The 18,477-nt window shown below is 37.5% G+C and overlaps 2 protein-coding genes and 1 long non-coding RNA gene across 4 annotated transcripts; 1 reads left to right on the top strand and 2 right to left on the bottom strand.

Annotated features, from left to right (window-relative positions):
- Positions 1 to 792: 792 nt before the first annotated feature.
- HOXC10 (homeobox C10) lies at positions 793 to 5,362 on the bottom strand. The gene is made up of 2 exons (XM_005307710.4): positions 4,498 to 5,362; positions 793 to 1,681 (listed from the first exon to the last, which is right to left on the bottom strand). The coding sequence occupies exons 1-2, from the start codon at positions 5,261 to 5,263 to the stop codon at positions 1,404 to 1,406; spliced, it is 1,044 nt and encodes a 347-aa protein (XP_005307767.2). The 5' UTR covers positions 5,264 to 5,362; the 3' UTR covers positions 793 to 1,403.
- An 87-nt stretch (positions 5,363 to 5,449) lies between these two features.
- On the top strand, positions 5,450 to 7,956 carry LOC112060290 (uncharacterized). Its single transcript, XR_002889595.3, has 2 exons — positions 5,450 to 5,675; positions 7,816 to 7,956. It is a non-coding gene; the product is annotated as an uncharacterized LOC112060290 (long non-coding RNA).
- Positions 7,957 to 14,563: 6,607 nt separating this feature from the next.
- Positions 14,564 to 17,934, bottom strand: HOXC11 (homeobox C11). 2 transcript variants are annotated; one of them, XM_065576007.1, is made up of 3 exons: positions 16,859 to 17,934; positions 16,216 to 16,306; positions 15,537 to 15,651 (listed from the first exon to the last, which is right to left on the bottom strand). In XM_065576007.1, exons 1-2 carry the CDS (start codon positions 17,532 to 17,534, stop codon positions 16,254 to 16,256), a joined length of 729 nt encoding a protein of 242 aa, XP_065432079.1. In that variant the 5' UTR covers positions 17,535 to 17,934; the 3' UTR covers positions 15,537 to 15,651; positions 16,216 to 16,253. The 2 variants fall into 2 exon arrangements, with proteins under 2 accessions (XP_005307768.1, XP_065432079.1); XM_005307711.4 differs by lacking the exon at positions 16,216 to 16,306 and having other exon boundaries at positions 14,564 to 15,651; positions 16,859 to 17,928.
- Between the last annotated feature and the right edge of the window lie 543 nt (positions 17,935 to 18,477).

Raw genomic sequence — 18,477 nt, 5'->3', positions numbered from 1 at the left:
CAAGAATTCATACCTATGGATAAGTGTCTGTCTTTAGCTGAGCCCAACTTCATACAAGTAAGTTTTAAAGGGGGAGGGGAAGATGGAAATATATGCGCAATATTTTCTCAACCATGCATTTTTCTCTCTGAAAATTAGCTGGCAGTTGAATAGGAAATCTCAGTTAAAAAAAAAAAAATTCCAAGGAACCCGTACTTAACACACGGTCCGTAAGACTGCAGCTTCAAAGTGTAGTTCATATCCACTCTGTCTTTACCTTGGTATAGAGGAAAATATATCCACTTGTGCTTCAGCCATGCAGCCAGCCAAGAAATCGTCTCTCTTACCTTTCCACTCCTTCCACTTGACATCCCATTTTCTGTTTTATTTAAGTTTATTCCCTTTAATAGAGATTCTTCCTTAGACCACATAAGGAGCGTGTGTTCCCTTAAAAAGACCCAAAAGCAATGAGTAGTGTGCATCCAAAGATTGCTGTTTCAGCTCTGCCTTCCTTCCCTCCTCCACAGTCACCTTTAAATGCATCTTTTACTGCTGCCGCACATTATATTTGCAGATCATAAAATCCACCTCCAGCGCTTACCAAGACTGTCCTGACATTACTGTTTTATGACCTTGACTTATTGTGGTCACCTGGATAATATTTAAATCAACGTTATGGTCTCTCACTTATATTAAACCCGCTAGGATACTCTCCTGAAAGCCTTAAAAGGATGAGTCCTGGGGAAAAAAAAATACATGGGGGAAGGAAAGTGTTTTAAAAAAACACTTTAAAAAAACCCATTTGTAGACAGTTCTATGAAATTTATTTTGCTCCATAAAGGAAGATACATGCAAAGTATAACACATACAGACTATATTTAAATAACACAACCACGATAAATTGACTTTTTTCATAATAAGATACCAATACTGCTTTATTTTTTGTCTTAAATATATGGTTGATAGTATCACTTCATGGGAAGAAACTGCATAACTACAGCATGTGAGCATGTTGCCACTGCAACTTTAATTTACAGACACATATGAAATTCGTCTTTTAGTCGTTTTATTATACAATAGGCAGACTACACTAGAATATGAAAAGCAAACTTTTAGACGCATCTATTATCCTAAACATAATATGCATAGAGAAGGATCCTTCTGTTTTGTGCTGCACGTAAATAACTTAAACATTTTATAAGCTGTTTTAGCAACCATATCAATCTTTTATTTTACATAGAAACATGGATGCAATATATATTCTCATGCTTATACCGATGCATCTTCGCTCTACAAACTGCAAATACCCAAATGACGCTTATGAGGTCCTTAATTTTTGCATACGCATTGCATTGATACCCAGAAAAAAATGAACAAGGTTTCTTTTCCCCCTTTCCCCTTTCCTTAAATATTATTGAACACGCTCAAGTAAAATTAAAATTGGAAGTCAGTTCGCGAATTCGGTTCTCTCTGTTCATTTTCTTGAGTTTCATCCTGCGGTTCTGAAACCAGATTTTGACTTGTCTGTCTGTCAGGTTAATACTCTTACTAATCTCCAGGCGGCGCTCACGGGTCAAGTACATATTGAATAAGAATTCCTTCTCCAATTCCAGCGTCTGGTGTTTAGTGTAAGGACACCTTTTCTTTCTTCCGCTCTTTGCTGTCAGCCAATTTCCTGTAGTGTTTTCTGCCTTTATATCCTCTGTTAAAAATAACATTATTATATAAGTATCCGTGGAATAGGAAAGAGAATTTACCAGGCTAAAGATTGTTAAAAAGCAGCTTCTTTGGTGGAAAACAATCACTCCCCTATACACAAATAAAAGGGTTGTGCTTATGGCTCAATTTATTTTTATTTTTGAGGTGTTTTAGGTTTAAAGGACTCATTAAATACATATTTAAATGTCCAATTGTTTCCACCGACTATCACCAAATCGCTAAATAAATCCACGTTAACAATATGAACCTATACATCAGATCCATGCAGCCAAGGCTAAATTATAGCTCACACACTAACTATGCCTAGTTCAAGTAACGGACATCATAGTGAAATACAATTTCTTTTCGGCTCTTACACTATTCTAGAGAGCAGGGTTGTCCACACGTCAGACATGTCAACAGAATATAATTTTATGAAATTATTCATGGCCTTTCGTGAACCGCATGAAGGCTTTTTTTAAAAAAAAATCTTAAAATCAACAGTGTAACTTTCCTAAGTTCCGTAACTGTTCTGCCATTGCTTCCTTCTACACACACACATACGCTTTACTACAAAAGCATCATCTAAAGTGAAATCTGATTATTACCCTCTGAAATATCTGGTTCACTGAAGCACGGTCGTCTAACAGAGGTCAGATGCTTGGAGTCTGTGAAGCACATTAATATCAAGTGTATTTTTCGTAAACACAGACGATGTGAAATGGATTTGCCTTTATAAAGTGTGAGTATATATGTATCCTTTGTAATTATATTTCTTATATATACACAGCCTCTCTTATACACTTACACTCACACTTCATAAAGTAAAATGCATGTGTTTGCTATATCTAGATAGCAAATATTTATATAGCAAATATTCAAATCCCAAGTATTTGAGATCTATATAAATATATTATAATTCTTTATATATAATACTTGGGATTTGAATTTGAGCACTGGAAAATTCTGGCATCAGTAGTCGCCTATATTTACGTCTAACTATGAAAGAAGAAAATGACATGTCCTATGACTACAATAATCCACTTATTTTTATATTCATGCTAGTTTCAGAAGATTCTGCGATTGGAAATAAGAACTTTACTTAACCACTTATGCCTTAACAATGAGTATATTTGCAATTAAGCCACCATTAAGTTTGCAGATGCCCTTTCATGCTATTGAACCTTGGAAATTCTCGCTAAGCCTCTAGCTTTCCAAAATTCTTAAATTGGATTCAAAAATCGCACCTTGGCAATGAATAAAATTCTGATTCAACAAAAAGGAAAACTTAAGCTTTAAAATAATTTTATTTAAAGAAAACCACAAACAAACAAAATCCGCCTCATACTGGCTCTGATGATTAAAAATGCTATTCACGATATATTAATTTCTGAAAAAGCAAAAGTTTGGAAATCAATTACTTTAAACATACACCCATTTTGGTTAACACCAATATTGCAGGAGAAACCTTTATTCCCCCCCCCCCCCACAAATTATAGTTCAAAACCAAAATAATCCTTCTGTTAACTCCCACGAAAATATATCTTGACATGAAAATAGAACGCGCTTTGTGAAGAGAAGTTTGTAGGGATTTTGATAAACTTGACTTTGTGTTTTGTGTATTTGTAACTCAGCTGTCAGATAAAATAATGTCATTGGGTGCGGAATAAAATGAAAAGACTGTTTTGGACTATATATTTTGTTTTGTTGAAAGGCCAATTTTAAAGGTGATTTTGTATGAAGATATCTTTCACAAGAACGACAGTGGGTATGAAATATCTGTATGCTCTTCTGGTACCCATACACAGAGGATGTATGTGAGTATACACACCATACCACATGCACGTATATGTATATGCATATACAAACTACATAGTTACTAAACTGCTTCGTTTCTGATTGATTTCTAGCATATTACAAATTATTGGACACGGAAGCTATTTTAACCCATGCACCACAGTCAAATAATAAAATCCGTTGCTTAGATCTCCATCCGCTCCCAATAATATTTTGTGCTATGTATTTTACGCCAAATTTTCAGAGAATTCCACTCATTCATACATATACCTCTACTTAATGACCCAACATAAATACTTAAAACAGTCTATCTTGAATCTAGGTCTTCAAGGACAACTGAATATTAAGATAAACAAACATTTCAACCCACATGAATTTCTACAATGAAAATACAACATGGTAAATGGAAGTCTCTCCTCATAGAAACACAAACTTAAAACATCTGTTTCACACCCAGAAACAATTTTGCCTTCACAAACAAGACCTCAATTCGCCAGCAAAAAAGCTTTTTCAACGAGCAATGAAATGAAACACAATACACAACCCAAACCTGAGATGTTTGCAAGTGAAAATAAGACTCAATCCGTGTTTTCTTTTTCTTTTTCTCCTCAGACATTTTATACTGAGCAAACAAAAAGAGTAAAAATTGCCTTATACGACCACATAAAACATTTAACTAGAAAATAACATGAGGTAAATGTCTGGCTAAACTGATTTTTGTAATCTCATTGCCATTTTAGACTATTCTAAAAGCCACCTAATCTTATTAAATATACACCGTTCCTAGCAGCTACATACCTAACTAAATACATGCACAAGTCTCCCCTTTAAATAGCGAGAGGGTGTGTTTTAACACATTTGACTGCTCTATTTTCTCAGTGATTTTTATTTCGAGTAAGAATTTAAAAACGACTGCAGCAATTCAGACATAAGTGCGGCGAAGTTTGCAGTGTAAAGTGCATCTTATTATTATTATGCTGAGCATTTTCTGAAACCAGTTACCGATAATGAATAATCCCTTACCTTTTGCTTCATTGTCAGAATTGTCTGTGCTGGTGTCAGTGCTTTTATTCAGGTCTTTCTCTGCTTCCGAAGGGCTTATTTTTGGAGCGGGGGCGCTTGTTTCTGTTTTAATTTCGTTGGTGGGTGTGTTCTGGGTATTATCTGTTTTTGTGTTTTCGGGGAAACTCACTTTAGCCACTGCTGGTGGGGCTTGTTGTTGTTCCAGACGCTCACTCCTTGGGTTCAGACTCGCCCTGGAGTCAAAACTTGTCTCAAACTCATTTGGATTGTTGCAGTTTGGCGTCTTCTCCATAGAGGAATAACCTTGGCCGGCTCGATAGTAGCTAGGAACAGGGACTTCATGATCATTTAGGCAAGAATCAGGCATTTGATTGGGGTAGAGGGCTGTCTCTGTGGCATTTTTCGCCCTTTTATCAGCGTTATACATGCAGCATACATTCTCTTCTTTGACATTGGTTGGGAAAGAGCAGGATGGGAGCTGTCTTGCAACAGGTTGTTCGATTCTGTAAGTATTTTTTGGGTCACACCAAGTGTCTAGCTGAGAAAGGTAAGATGGATAGGTGTTGAGAGACAGGCTGGCGGTATTCACCTCGTCTCTTTTGGAAAGAGACGGGATAATTCCACAGTTTCTCATCATTCCACAGCTGAAATCGCTCCCAGGCTGCATATACATTCCTTGGTTAGAGGAATAATTCTCGCCTCTACAGGTACCGGCCAGCGAGTCCATCAAAAAGGAGTTAGAAGTCACATTGTTGGGACATGACATTGTCAGGGAGGGATTTTAAAGAGGAATACTACAGCCAAGGGCTGACATCTTTTTTTTAGGGAAAAATAGCAGCCCCATAATTATCCACGCATTGGTCCCCCACCACGTGACGGCCAGGCCAATGAGGATTGAAAATGGCCTTGATGATTCAGACGCCGATGACGTCACAAGGGTCAAGTTGTTGCGAGCGGAGAAAACTAGCATAGAGCAACAGCGACATCTATCAGTCTCTGCCGGGTAGGGTGTCCGGGACCTTCACTTTGAACAAAGGAGAAAAGCCCCCCGGTTTGCGGGAGTTTGTTTACCAATGAACCAACGCGTGTCTACAGCAGAGCGGGGGGAAACCAAAAAAAAAAAAAAAAAAAGGGAAGCGAAAGCGCAAATACAAGCAAAGTCAAATCCAAATAAAAAGGTCAGGAAATAACCAACCTTAATCCCCCTTCTTTGCTTTGCCTTGCCTTTCTTTCCCTCTTTTGCCTGAAATAAATCCAATTTCTAGTAAAAGGCAGAGGCCCCCCCCAAAAAAACCCTAATTCAATTTTCTCCCCCCTCCTTCCCCTTTCTCTTCTTAGCAAGATTCCCGGAGCTGCCCCCCCCCTTCCTTCTGTAACAGAACTTGAAATATTTTAGTTGCTGTGGTTTGGGTTTTCATCGAACGTTGGGGTGGATTTTGTTTCTTGTTAACGGTGGGGTGGGTGCAGTTCTTTAAAGGGTGGAATTGTAGGATCGATGCCTCTCGAGACCTCTGCTTTGTTTTTTAAAATGTATTTGGAATCAGGAAAAATATATAAAAAGTTTCACCGAGATGGTTTCAGTCTTTAATTTCGGTGCTTTTTGATCCCCGCATGTCTAAAATAGTCCTGTGTGCATATTTGGAAAGCAGTTTTTTTTTAATACCAACAAAAAGCCGTTTTCTTTTTTATTTCCTCTTTGTGTGTGTGTATGTGTGTGTGTGGTATGGATAAGCGTTGCATCCCTCGAAATAGACTCTGAAAAGACAACGTTTTTTAAAAATAATCCATTTCCAATGTTAACTGTCTTAAGTTTCTTTGCTAAAATAGCGTCTGTGATATGCACAAATCTTGCAAAATAAATGACTTCGTGGGGAGGAAAAGGGTAAATTTGATAAATATGATCGATCTTTAAATACAAAGGGACAACATTGCGATGGTGGGGGTTTGTTTTACCTCTTCAGGAAATAACAAAAAAATCAAAATTGTATTTGACCAAATATTTAGTACATGGATTTCCCAAAACAAACTTCCCGATTTGGTATGATTTTTTACTGTGGGGATTAAAAGAAAAAGTTTGTTTCTTGACAGATGATTTCCCCTTCCCCATTTTGTTAAACTATTTCACTGTTATGTGGGTTTAACTTTTTTCCCCATTTAATTTAACGACCACAGAACAATAACTACTATTCCAAGTGGCGATGGAATTTTTACCTATGTGTTTTCCTTTTGCCTCATTTCTTTACTGGACAGTTTCTAATGTCGTGTAGCAATTAAGATAAATTGTTTTAGTGTATATTAATTTTACTAGGGGGAGGCAATCCTACTTACATAACGCTGATTTTAGGTTAGGCGAGAATGGGACTAGCGTATAAATAAATAAAAAGAAAGAAAGCCTCGAATTTCAAGATCATTACAACCGATTGGAAAGACACACTGGTTCAGAGTCACTTTCAAGGGGAAAAAAGCCATCCCCACGACCTTTCATAAGGGAGGGGAAAAGGAGCAAATCCGGGGAAAAAATAACATAGAAATATGAAAAATTGAACCGGACCATTTTGCGTAATTTGTAGCGCTTTAAAGTGTAGATTATTCAGACTTCTGCAACCATCTTTCCCCAAGGTGTTACAGAACTATTTCACAATTCCACTCTGCTTTAACTTTCAAGAGACTTGCAAACCTTCTCTTCTTCAATCCTCCAGTGTGACAAATTTAAATCTCTTAGGCCGAGACAGCCTAAAACTGCATTATACAATTTTGTATCCCCCCCTCCCATCTTATACAACATAGTAAAAGGTTTCCTACGCTTCAGACGCCATTTGGTTCCCCTGGAAAGCTATTTGCGACTTTATTGCCTCTATTTGTGTTATCTGCATAGGTCTTTTAAAAACAGTTTGATAGAAATCGTTCAGTTTTATGATATCCAACGAAAATTCCACATAATATTTATAAGCAAAGAATAAAACTTTAGTATGGGAACCAATATTTTCTCATTTATAGGTGATGAAATTAAAGACCAACGCAATTTTGTATTATACTGCTTTTTCCCCCCTTTTCCCCCCTCTTCTACTTTATTTTTGCAGCTGATCTGGCTACCCAATAATTTATGCTGGTCAGTCAAACATTTCACATGTGCATTTCTGGGACACCAGAATTTGACCTTATAGTTTCCTGGATTGTCTGCCTGCAGATTAAATATGTTTTCCTGATTTTTGCAATGTATTCCTGTGCTTTTGTCAAAGGAAGATATTAATGCGTTGTATGAACCCTAATCAAGATTAAACTTAACATCAAATAATTTGAATTTTCTCTCTCTCTCAGACCCAGAAGCCTTTATAGAATCTGGAGCAAATGTCGTATCGGTGCGTGCTGTTGGAAACAGAAGATCTACCGTGGAAACCTCATATTTTAAGAATGTCTAAATGTTGTGTATATAAAATAAAGATTGACATTGTTAACTCATTTTGTGTACTAGCTTTTGCCAAAACTATCAATTTATGCAAATGTTTGAAAGATTTTAAACTCTCTTTCCAAGATGCTGCTCCAGAGCTTTTGAAACAAATAAGATAGCATACAGAAAAATAAGTTCAATCAAAAATAATATATGATTAAAAATTCAGCATAGATTTTGTTGTTATATTAAAAGAGAATCGAGGTTAGCAAGGAACACAGAGGACCTCTCCAGGAGACCGAATATTGTTTAAAGTTAAAAATAATTAGAAGTATGATAAACATGGGTCATTAATGGAAAAAGAAATAAAATTCATCAGCTTAAGTAGAACCCCCGTTGGGAAAAATGCTTTCCTCTAATTACAGAAAATAAATACGAACAAACGCTATTAAAACTTAAAAGGAGAGAGCCTATGTGTGTCAAAGACTTTAATAACCTACTTTGAATTTTACACACTTTTAGGAAAACAATATAGATAGATGCTGAATGTTCATACACACAAAGCACACTTTGGTGCAAATGTACATAGATGCCATAGATTCACAGAGATGTGTACACATGTTCATAGATAACTTTCTGTTTCACATAGACATTTGGAATAACCTGTGGTATTTTATTTATACAAGAGCTAAGAAACTAATGAAGTCTATGTCACATAAAAAATCTCTCTCTGTGTGAGTGTGTGTGCGTGCGTGTGTGAGAGAGACAGGGGGGCGGGGAGGGGGATCCCCCCTTTTCATGTGTGCCTTTCTCTCAATGCCTATGTATATGAAGCAAGCTGCTGATGTTCTGCTATTGTCCTTACTAGGAGGTTGTCCTGTTTTGAGTTCCAAAGGCAGATAATTGCCTAAAAATATCAAGAAATCAGCTAATGTGATTCCGCAGAACCTGTGTTCTTTGTTAGACACACATGGTACGTCTTTAAGGGAGGGGAAAAAAGACTCAAACAGCCCATTTTTGCCCTATGAATTTAAAATGCACGTGTATAATATCTCAAACAAAGAATATCTCAAACTTACACATACTATTTTACCTGCCCCCTTTTCAATCTAATTATTTAACCGAGAGTTATGCACAGAATTGCCTCTTATATCCATTGTATTTTTACCAACTTTTCATACATTTTTATTACAAACATTCATTTTCGCGTCTAGGAAGTATTTGGTAGCAACACTTTAATGATTACCTTAAATTTGTATTTCTGCCCGGTATTATGCCCCCATGTTGCAGCAGAAATAATTCTGATTTATGACAAAGTACACTGGAGTACAATAACAGTGATGCAAAAATAAAACCCACGCCTTTATATGTTGGCTTAGAAACTGTAAACTATCACCACAAGAAATCTATCAAACTTTACAATCCCTCTTATTCTACTTCCTTCTTTCTGAGTAACTTAAGTCATAGCATTATGGAATGATATTATGTTCCTTGAGGTGGCACTGAAAACTGTGTTTACGTTTTTCTACGCCCAACATAGCAGTCTTCAGACTCTAATATAGTGGTTTTAGTCTGGTTACCCTTTGATCACGAGGAGAAAATTTGAGAGAGTAATTCAGATACAGGCATGAGTGGTGCGGGTGACAGAAGAAAATAATAGTGTGCCAGGATTTTTTAAAAGTTTATTCAATGGGGAATGTTTCCTGTAATTTTCCAAATGCGTTAACAAACTTAAATGTTACACAAATAACAGGATTGTTCATATCAGAGGTTGTGAAGTCTGAGCAGTTGCCCTGAGAATCTAAATTCCTATATTCTTCTAAAGCAATAAGCGTTTGGGGCATATTTCATGATATGACTACATTTGTAAGCTAAAAGGAGAGCTTAAAACGTTTTGAAAATTGGTGCATTTTACTTCTTGGGCGTATTCCTTTGAAAATAATATAATTAGTGAAAAAAAGTGTGTGGAAAAATCAAAAAGTAAAAAGACTTAAGTGCCTGCTGAAATGTTAAAACATACTAAATTAGAAAAATAGCAAAACATTCTGTCTTTGCACATAGGAAATCTGAAGGAAGTTGTATTAAAATGCTGGTATTTTGTTATCGTCGGCAATGCGTGTATAAAGCTGAAATTCCCATCTGCTAAGTGCTTCTAAATAAACATTTTTGTTTCAAATATAGATTTAACCAATTATCAGTCATTAGATGAGTGGTGGGATATTAACAATTCCACTTTTTCATAGGGGAAAAAAAGCTATTTCAAAAAAATGGAATACACATGAATTTCCGCCCCTATTGGGTTGAAATATACTACAGATAATTGTTCTAGGATATGATCATTTTATTTTGCTAGATTCACCTAGATCTGAGAATATAGAATTAATAGTAGGTACAGTAGAATTACAGTAAATAGCACGAGGGTATACGAATATTTATCTACCTATCTATCTATATTCGGAGAATTACTTAGTTATCTTTAAAGTCCGCAGCCTGAAATATAACCTTGAAACAAACACTCCTGTTTCCTTAAATACTTATTGTTTGCAAAACTGAATTGATTCAAAGAGATTCAGCTCTTTTAACAACCATTTATACAGAAACATACAGTTTATATCAACCACCTTTTAAAAGCACTGGAACCGATGTGTTTAAGAATGTATCACTTAATTCCTAGAAAGGTATTAAGCCCTCTTTTTGACAATTAAAACGAACGAATTTGCCCAACTACTTGTAGCGCATAAACAACTGTAATGTTTATATTAAAGTCTGTTCTTTTGTCTAAAACTAATAAAGTCTTTTATGGGCTCCATCAGCTATATGCTATATTCTAATTCATAAACTAAAGATTAAAAAAGCCTTATGAGGTTGCAAACCACATTCTTGTGGTTTCATGTTGTAATTTAGAAGTTATCAAAAGCAGAAGAACGTGCTTAAATCTAACATATGCTGTGCATCCGTATATTTTCCAACTTTATTAAAGACGGATAAGCAAGGCCTTAATGAGACGCCATTTTGGAAAAAAATAATATAAGTCAGGTTTTAATTTTCTCTTTGATAGCAAAGAGGCACTCAGCCATGCACGCTAACCAGAAGAAGTAGTTTGGCTTTTTTTGTTTTCAACTCTAGTGTCAGTTACAAATGCTTTCATTAAAAACCAGAATTACTTTACAAAAGTGAATCCCCCCCCCCCCCCCCCATGGTAGAGCCCGCACGATATTTCAACACCAAATTATCTGCCCTCCACCCAGAAGAGGGGTAAACCAGGAGGGGAAAAAATAATGGCCATTCCAAAATGTTACGACTCACGAGAGTCTGCAAGACAAGGAAACTGGGAGAGCAAGCTATTTATTTACATTGTACACAGCCCTGGCTCTCTGTCGGGCTTAGCTATGACTCCTACCAAAGTTACTCGCACACAAATAAATTAATTCACCCTATGATCCACAGGCGAAGATTAGCTCAACTGATGGTCGCTTCCAATCCACTTGCCAAAGCCAATGTCTTTGTTCTTCGGATTTTCTAATCCCATTTTTGCCAAATTCCAAGGCAACGTCAAACCCATGAGGAAAGTGCAAATGGTAACAGGATGGCTTTCCCTCATGGCTATTGTTTGCCGGTCTTGCTGAGTTGCTCAACAGAGTAGTTTATTTACATGTCACCAAAGAGAACTCGCCCTGAGAGGGCCGCACTTATCACACAGTCAAGTTTACGTTCCTCAACTCAAGAACTGTTAGGAGAGTGTGCATGTGAGAGTGGGTTGGTGTCTTTCTGCATGTGTGTGTGTCGTGTGTATGTATATATGTGTGCGTGGTGTGTGAACAGCCTTGTCTAACATAACTACAGTCCCTGTACACTTTATTCCTGGAGGGCATTTGCAGTTCTTTAAAACAAAACAAAAAATCACCTGCATTTTCTGCAAAAGTGGAAGTGATTTCCCCTGTATGGAAGCCAACTTAAATGTACGTTATTATTCTGCAAAAAAAGCCAATTAGAAGTTTGCTCCCTCGCCTTCTTCCCCCTGTGCAATATTTCACAACAAAGTAACCTACAGCAGCTTCCAATATGTTGTGTTGGGAATCCAGGGAGGAATAGGAAACAGGTCGGGTGTTTGTACGTCACATGGAAAGGTCCTTCACAATTAGTCTGTGTGTCATTAACGTAACTATACAGCAAGCTCCCCCAGCCTATGAGGGAGCATTTATTGTGATGGACATTAGATGGAAATAATAATAAAAAAAACTTGTAAAACTTTTATGCCAAACAAAGTTATAAAAACTTTTCATGCGTTAAGATATCAAAAGGTTTATAACAATAATAAAGCGTGTGTGCTGTGTGTGTGTTAAAGCTTCTTCGACATGCAATGAACGCGGCGAGGTTGAGTTAAATATTAGCTCATCATAAACGCCACATTTGGCCCAAAATTTGAATTTAAATAAAAATGTGGGTTCTCCTCCGTTCCACACCCCGTGGCCCCCCTAATTCTTTCTCAGGAGGCGGGGACACAGAAAGCCTTTCTGATTCCGCTTTATTACAAAAGGGTTAAAGGTGATGGACTTGACTTTATTGAAGTTCAAAGACATCATATATTCACATTTTTCTTCCTGTGGACCTCTTTCCTCTCCCCTCCGCCGGTACAAGGAGCATAATCTCAATATACAGAACTCCACTTGCAGGGTTGGCCTTTTGCGGTTAAGTGTGACGATTTAAAAAAAAAATACATCACAGGACAACCAAATCAAAGCCAACTATTTCCAAATTCATCCAGTGTGGTAGCCAATCCATCCCCACTTCCTCACCTAGCCCCGCCACACACACACACACACACACACACACACACACACACACACACACACACACAGGCAACCACTCCCCCCCAAAAAGAACATTAACAGCCTTTTCCTACATGGCACTGCTGCTTAATGCTGTTGTAAACTCCCACATGGTCTATAAACTTGGATTTTACAACTAGCATTCCATTTTAGCTCGCGAAAACTTTGAACTAGGCCTCCAGTTTCATTGTGTTGGAGTTGAGCTGAAGACATGGAAGGGGAGGGGGGAAAAATCCCTGGGCAAGACACCCTTATTTGTTTACTATTTACTGCGGAAGTCTTTTCCTATGGCCAGACGGGGTAATTAAGAAAAATTAAGCTGTTTAGTGCTGCAGTCTTTATTACAATGTCTAGACTACTAGCTTTTGTCCGGACAGTGGCTGCTGTTACGGAGCATTAACTGCGGTTTCTGACCTCGTGATAAGCACCCTATTGCACCTATGCTTAGTTTTCCTAACCTTGGAAAGGTTTGGCAAACAATCGTTAAAGAAAGGTGGGTTTACATGAATAATATTCCCTTTTCTTTGGCAGCTCTTCGACTGTATCAATGAGTGGCTGCATCTGCTAGGAGCATGACTTTGGTCTCCATCCTAGTTCAAAGCTCTTTCATATTTTATTCACTATTCTATCAAGGAATTGTCTACCAAAGAAAGGGCCAGGTTTTGGATTTCCAAAGGGCTGGCATGGGTTTAGGCCATGGGGATACCTCCTTAAACATTTCCACGTTTTAAGCATAAATTCAAAAAAGCTCTTTGCCATCTTTTTTTTTTTTACCATCTCATTTAATGAGAAACATGTCTAAGAACATCACCCGTTCAAATTATACCATGGCGTAACGAGGATGGGTCTATCACGAAAACAAAAGTTGTTTCTCATTTATTCTTTTTGTGTGTGTGCAAGCGAAGCACATTTTTGTGGCTTGCAATTTCCCCTACCGCTGTCACATAAAATCAGAAGCCACCATCAAAGTATGGGGCTGTATTTAAAAGCAATTATGAGAATTTTACAAGAACACTGTCAATGTATGGGAATATAATGTGTTGTTTCTTTGCTGATGTTCTTTTGTTCTTTCTTCCTTTTTCTTTTTTCTTCTCCCCCCACTCCTACCCATACAAAACTCCACATCAAGAGATATGAGAATTCAGGTTGAAAAGCAACAAAACAAAACAACCCCCCCCCCCCCCGAATTATTCTATATACACAACATACATGCATCAAACCACTGACGGCGTTTTCTGTACTTCTTTTTCCTTTAAACCAAATTGTGTCTCTTTAGTCCGCTCAGGAGAGGGAAAGGCATTGTGTGAACATAAAAATGCACTTCTGTACCAGAAGTCTGGGAGTTGAACTTGTTTTCCTTAACCAGGAATTTAAGTACTTGACTTTGCATTTGTGCTTTGTACGTATAAGGTAGTTTATATTTGACTTTATGGAAATACAGCACCTTCCTTTGTGTAATTAGAGTTGCACTCACTTACAAAAGTCAAATAAATGGTGCAAAAGATTAATTACATCCGGAAAAACAGAGCAAGACACATGGAACCAAATACACAGTTGTATTATTGGGCCAAGAAATTCCAATAAAAATTTAAATTCGATGAGGAATACAATGAACCCCACAACAAATGTAAACTTTAACGTAGAGGAGTTATATGAATTTGGACAATGCCACATTGCACTGAGCCAGATGACCATGGATGATTATATATGGTGATAGTATCAAATATACATATTTGATGTCATTACCATTTAGGTATTAAAAGTTCTATTGGGAAGTCCATACCGCATTGACCGCAATGAGGTTTAAAGAGGGGAAGTACTAATAAAATGGTCAAATAAAATCATAATGTAGAACAGCTTGCAATATCTTTATTTACCACAGAATTTCACAGAGTTTCCCGGGAATTCACTTTACATAGACAAAGATCTTTTATTATTGTTGTTGTTTGTTGTTATTGTTCTTCTAGATCCGGGAAAAAAATGCATTACGAAATGTATTTACAAACCACTTAGAGACAGTTATTGCAAATATATTCTTGTCCATACACCCCTCCCTCCCCCCAACCCCCCAAAAATGTAAAAGTGGGACTGCATAGAATATATATATATCATATATATATATATATATCCTATATAGATTGTATTGAAAATGAACCCATTCTTGCTGCAACGGAAGAGAATATTTAAATTAGGTTTCGACAACAGTTCTTGGCATGGATAGCAGGAGAACACAAATGATCGGTGTGAATACGCACAGTCCTATGTATATGTGTGCATGCACACACACACACACACACACACGCACACATTCCCTCCCAAATTAAGGTATCTGAATTAACCATAGAGGGAGGTTTTGGCCGCGTCTGTGATAGCACATGTTAACTGCATATTGAAATCATCACCATGATAATTATAACACAGCACTGCGATTTATTCAAATAGACAAGGATGACTAAATGAAAAAAAAAATCCCAGTTGTTCAGACAAAACGTTAAATAAAAAGTCCATGGTTTTCAAGTCCTTTAAACGTTTAGATATCTGAACTCCTTGCGTTACTTAGAACTGTTCCATACATACAAATATAAGTAACGAAAAGGCTTAAACTTTGAGGTTGCTTGTAGACTCAGACCACAACCCATGCTTTCAGAGTTCCTTCTTAATACAGATCTACTTCACCAGCAGAGAGGATTGGAAAAAGATGTGTTCACAATAAGGGATTTCCAGAAAAATACTGCAGGCGGTCTCTGCTTAATTTTTTTTCTTTCATTCTTCTGTTCTGAAACCAAATTTTAACCTGTCGATCAGTGAGATTTAGCATCCTAGACAACTGAAGCCTTTTTTCTTTGTTTATATAGACATTGAAGAAAAATTCTCTCTCTAGCTCTCTGATCTGGAATTTCGAATAGGGACATCTCTTCTTTCTTGTACGGGGAGCACCTTAAAAAAAAACAGAAGGGAATGTAAATACTAAGCAAATGCAACACATAGACTCATCTCTAGATCTGACTCCATATATATGGAGAGATATATATATATATACATATTTATAGATGCATGGGATAATATATTTCGCCACTGTTATATTTGCCCATTGTTAGTATAATGCAGAGGTGAGGTTATATATGGTTTTAAGGATTGTGTCCTAGTTATGTTCTAAATACACTACCTCTGCACAGGATTTTGTGATAGACATATTTTTAAGCAGAGTTGGGGGTTGTAGGCAGCAATTAATTTAAGCAGGCTTTAAAGAAACTGTAGCTGTTGAAAAACATACGTTCAAGCTGCAAATCTGTTATTTGTATAGAAACAGCATGAGCAATGTTGGAACTGTTGGAACTAGACATTATGTTCCGCATAAGTTTTTGATTAACTTCAGTACCAGCATCCACACACACCAAAATAATCAAAGTAAAATAGAATTTAGCCTCTGAGCAAGAAAAGGGATGCATTGTTTTCATCATGAAACCAAATAGCAAAAGGGGAGAGAGAGAAAAATCTCACCGTGATCGCTAAGTTTAAAAGTTGCTTGGCTTCAGAATTTAAAATACGCCTCTAAGTTTTCTTAGAAATGTAGTGATTTTTTTTATCTGACCTTAATGACAAAAGACAGAAATTCCACTAGGCTTTGCGAAGAATCAATGCAATTAAAAAATAAATAAAATAGAGACTAAGGATTTAATTAAAATGTTGCACATTTTGCATTTAGCTCCACACCCCCTTAACAAAAGAGAGAGAGAAAAGAAAGACCCAGCATATACTTTTAATTTAAAAAAAATCACTCTACATGCATCTTAGTGCCTAAAAGCAAGCACAGGAAGCTACAGCAGTGTTCTGCCCAATTGGCTTTTACCCTCAGCAACCCGGGACCAAATCCTTTTAAAATGCTCATGTAAGTTCATGATCAAAGTTAATATTTGCCACGATGGTGTGCTTTCAAAATTTCACAGACTCTAAGCTACTGTGTCTGCGCCTAACATCTCCATTTTTTCAAAGAGCTTTCCCATCGTAAAAATTCTTCTCGTTGGAAGAAAGAGCTTTGTAGGTTATAATAAAATCCTTTGAATGCTTATAAAACTCCACATAAAATTTGACCGACAAAACACCGGGCTAGTCCCTTAACCTTTCCATTTACTGCTCTACCTACTCGAGTTGCTGTTTTTGCTTCCTTCCTTGTTGACAGAAGAAGACGAGGCTGAAGACCCTGGATTTGTGTTTTCCTCTTCGTCTTCCGGGTCTATGCCTTGCTCTCCGCGGGATGATAGTGCACTGGGCTGGGAGTCGGATTCCAGTTTGCTCTCGCTTTTCTGCAGACAGTTCTCAGGCGGGTTCTCTGTCCCGCAGTAGGCATTTTCGAAGAACCGATCAAAGCCCTGGGGCAGGACACTGTTTTTGTTCATGCTGGAGTAGAATCCCGTAGATGCAGGATGGTTAGAGCTGGGATGGTGGTGGCTGTACACGCTTTCGTTTTTCATTAGCATTTCGGTCATGGTGGAAGGCGGGATACACTCTCTATGCATCAGATCTTCCGCGGAATAACACGAGGCGTAATTGCTTCTATGGTGCCATTTACTAGAGGGGTCTAGACCATAGGAGACCTCTCGAACTGGCTGCACTTGCGAGAGGTTAGTGGAATAAGGGTAGGAGATTTGGCGAGAGGGGGCCTGTGGCAAGAAAGATGACACAGTTGAAAATTCTGGGACGTAATAGGTGCAGCTAGGGAGGTAGAGATTGGAAGCGCAACCTGCTCTGTCTCCAAAGTCAGCACTCCTCTCTTTACGCGATTGAGAGCAGAAGTTTCCTAGATTCACTGAGTTAAACATCTTTCTCCTTTTCTTGCTCTATAGATAGATGTTTTGGATCCGATGTGCAGAGGGGGAAAAATTTGGGAAGGCGAGATGACGCGCTATCCGTCTTAGTCGCTCTAAGGAACACGTGATCCAAAGTAGATATTGTCATATATCAGTTTGGAGCACTTAGATGTGTAGGAGTGGTTCACTTAGGTAAGATCTCAGAGGTTCAAACGATTGGTTTTCAAACACCGCAGAAACATTATGAAAATCAATTGCAGCTTTGTATTCATTTTCTTTAAGGCACACCCCTTGTAAGCATTCAAAGCAGAGGGCAAATACAAGGGATGGCTTGTGAAGTTTTTTTTTTTCCTTCCCGGTTTGGATTCTGCTTTCTATTTTTCACGAGGATTCGGATATGGGGTGGGGGCGTTGGGAGGGAGTGGGAGCTGAGGGAGGGTCTTAGAGATATTTTAACTGTATTTTTCCACGGTTTTTTTTTCTTTTCTTTTCTTTCCATGCTAGTCACATTTTAGATGTGACAATGTAAAGTCTTTAAGTAAGCTCAATAAAAAGCCCAGGGAATGCGCTGAAGATTCATAAGTAAGTTTTCAAACATTTCTCAAAATCTTGCTACAGTGGGGCATACACATATCTCTGTGCCATAGGGCTTTTAAAATTATAGTTGAATATATAATTTGGGAGGGAAGGGGGGAAGTGGCTAATTAGCAAGCTTCTAACATTAGCTAATTACATTGTTCTATCTATGTGCATACCAACTGTACATAAACCAACGTGGCATATACTGCAGAGAATATACCCTTTAAGCAATACCAGTGTGTGTAAAGTTTCAAACTTTAAAGTTACCTGAGACTAAAACTGAGCCATTTCAAGGCTGACTTAATGACTTTTGATATCGAATTAGTAATATATCAGGGAATAGAGCAAATGAATTAAGTCAGTGCCTAATAAATAT

The sequence above is a fragment of the Chrysemys picta genome, chromosome 22, assembly GCF_011386835.1.
Source record: "Chrysemys picta bellii isolate R12L10 chromosome 22, ASM1138683v2, whole genome shotgun sequence".
Taxonomy (NCBI): domain Eukaryota; kingdom Metazoa; phylum Chordata; order Testudines; family Emydidae; genus Chrysemys; species Chrysemys picta.
The sequence above is the reverse complement of the archived record's forward strand: the minus strand, read 5'-3'. Positions and strand labels throughout refer to the sequence as shown.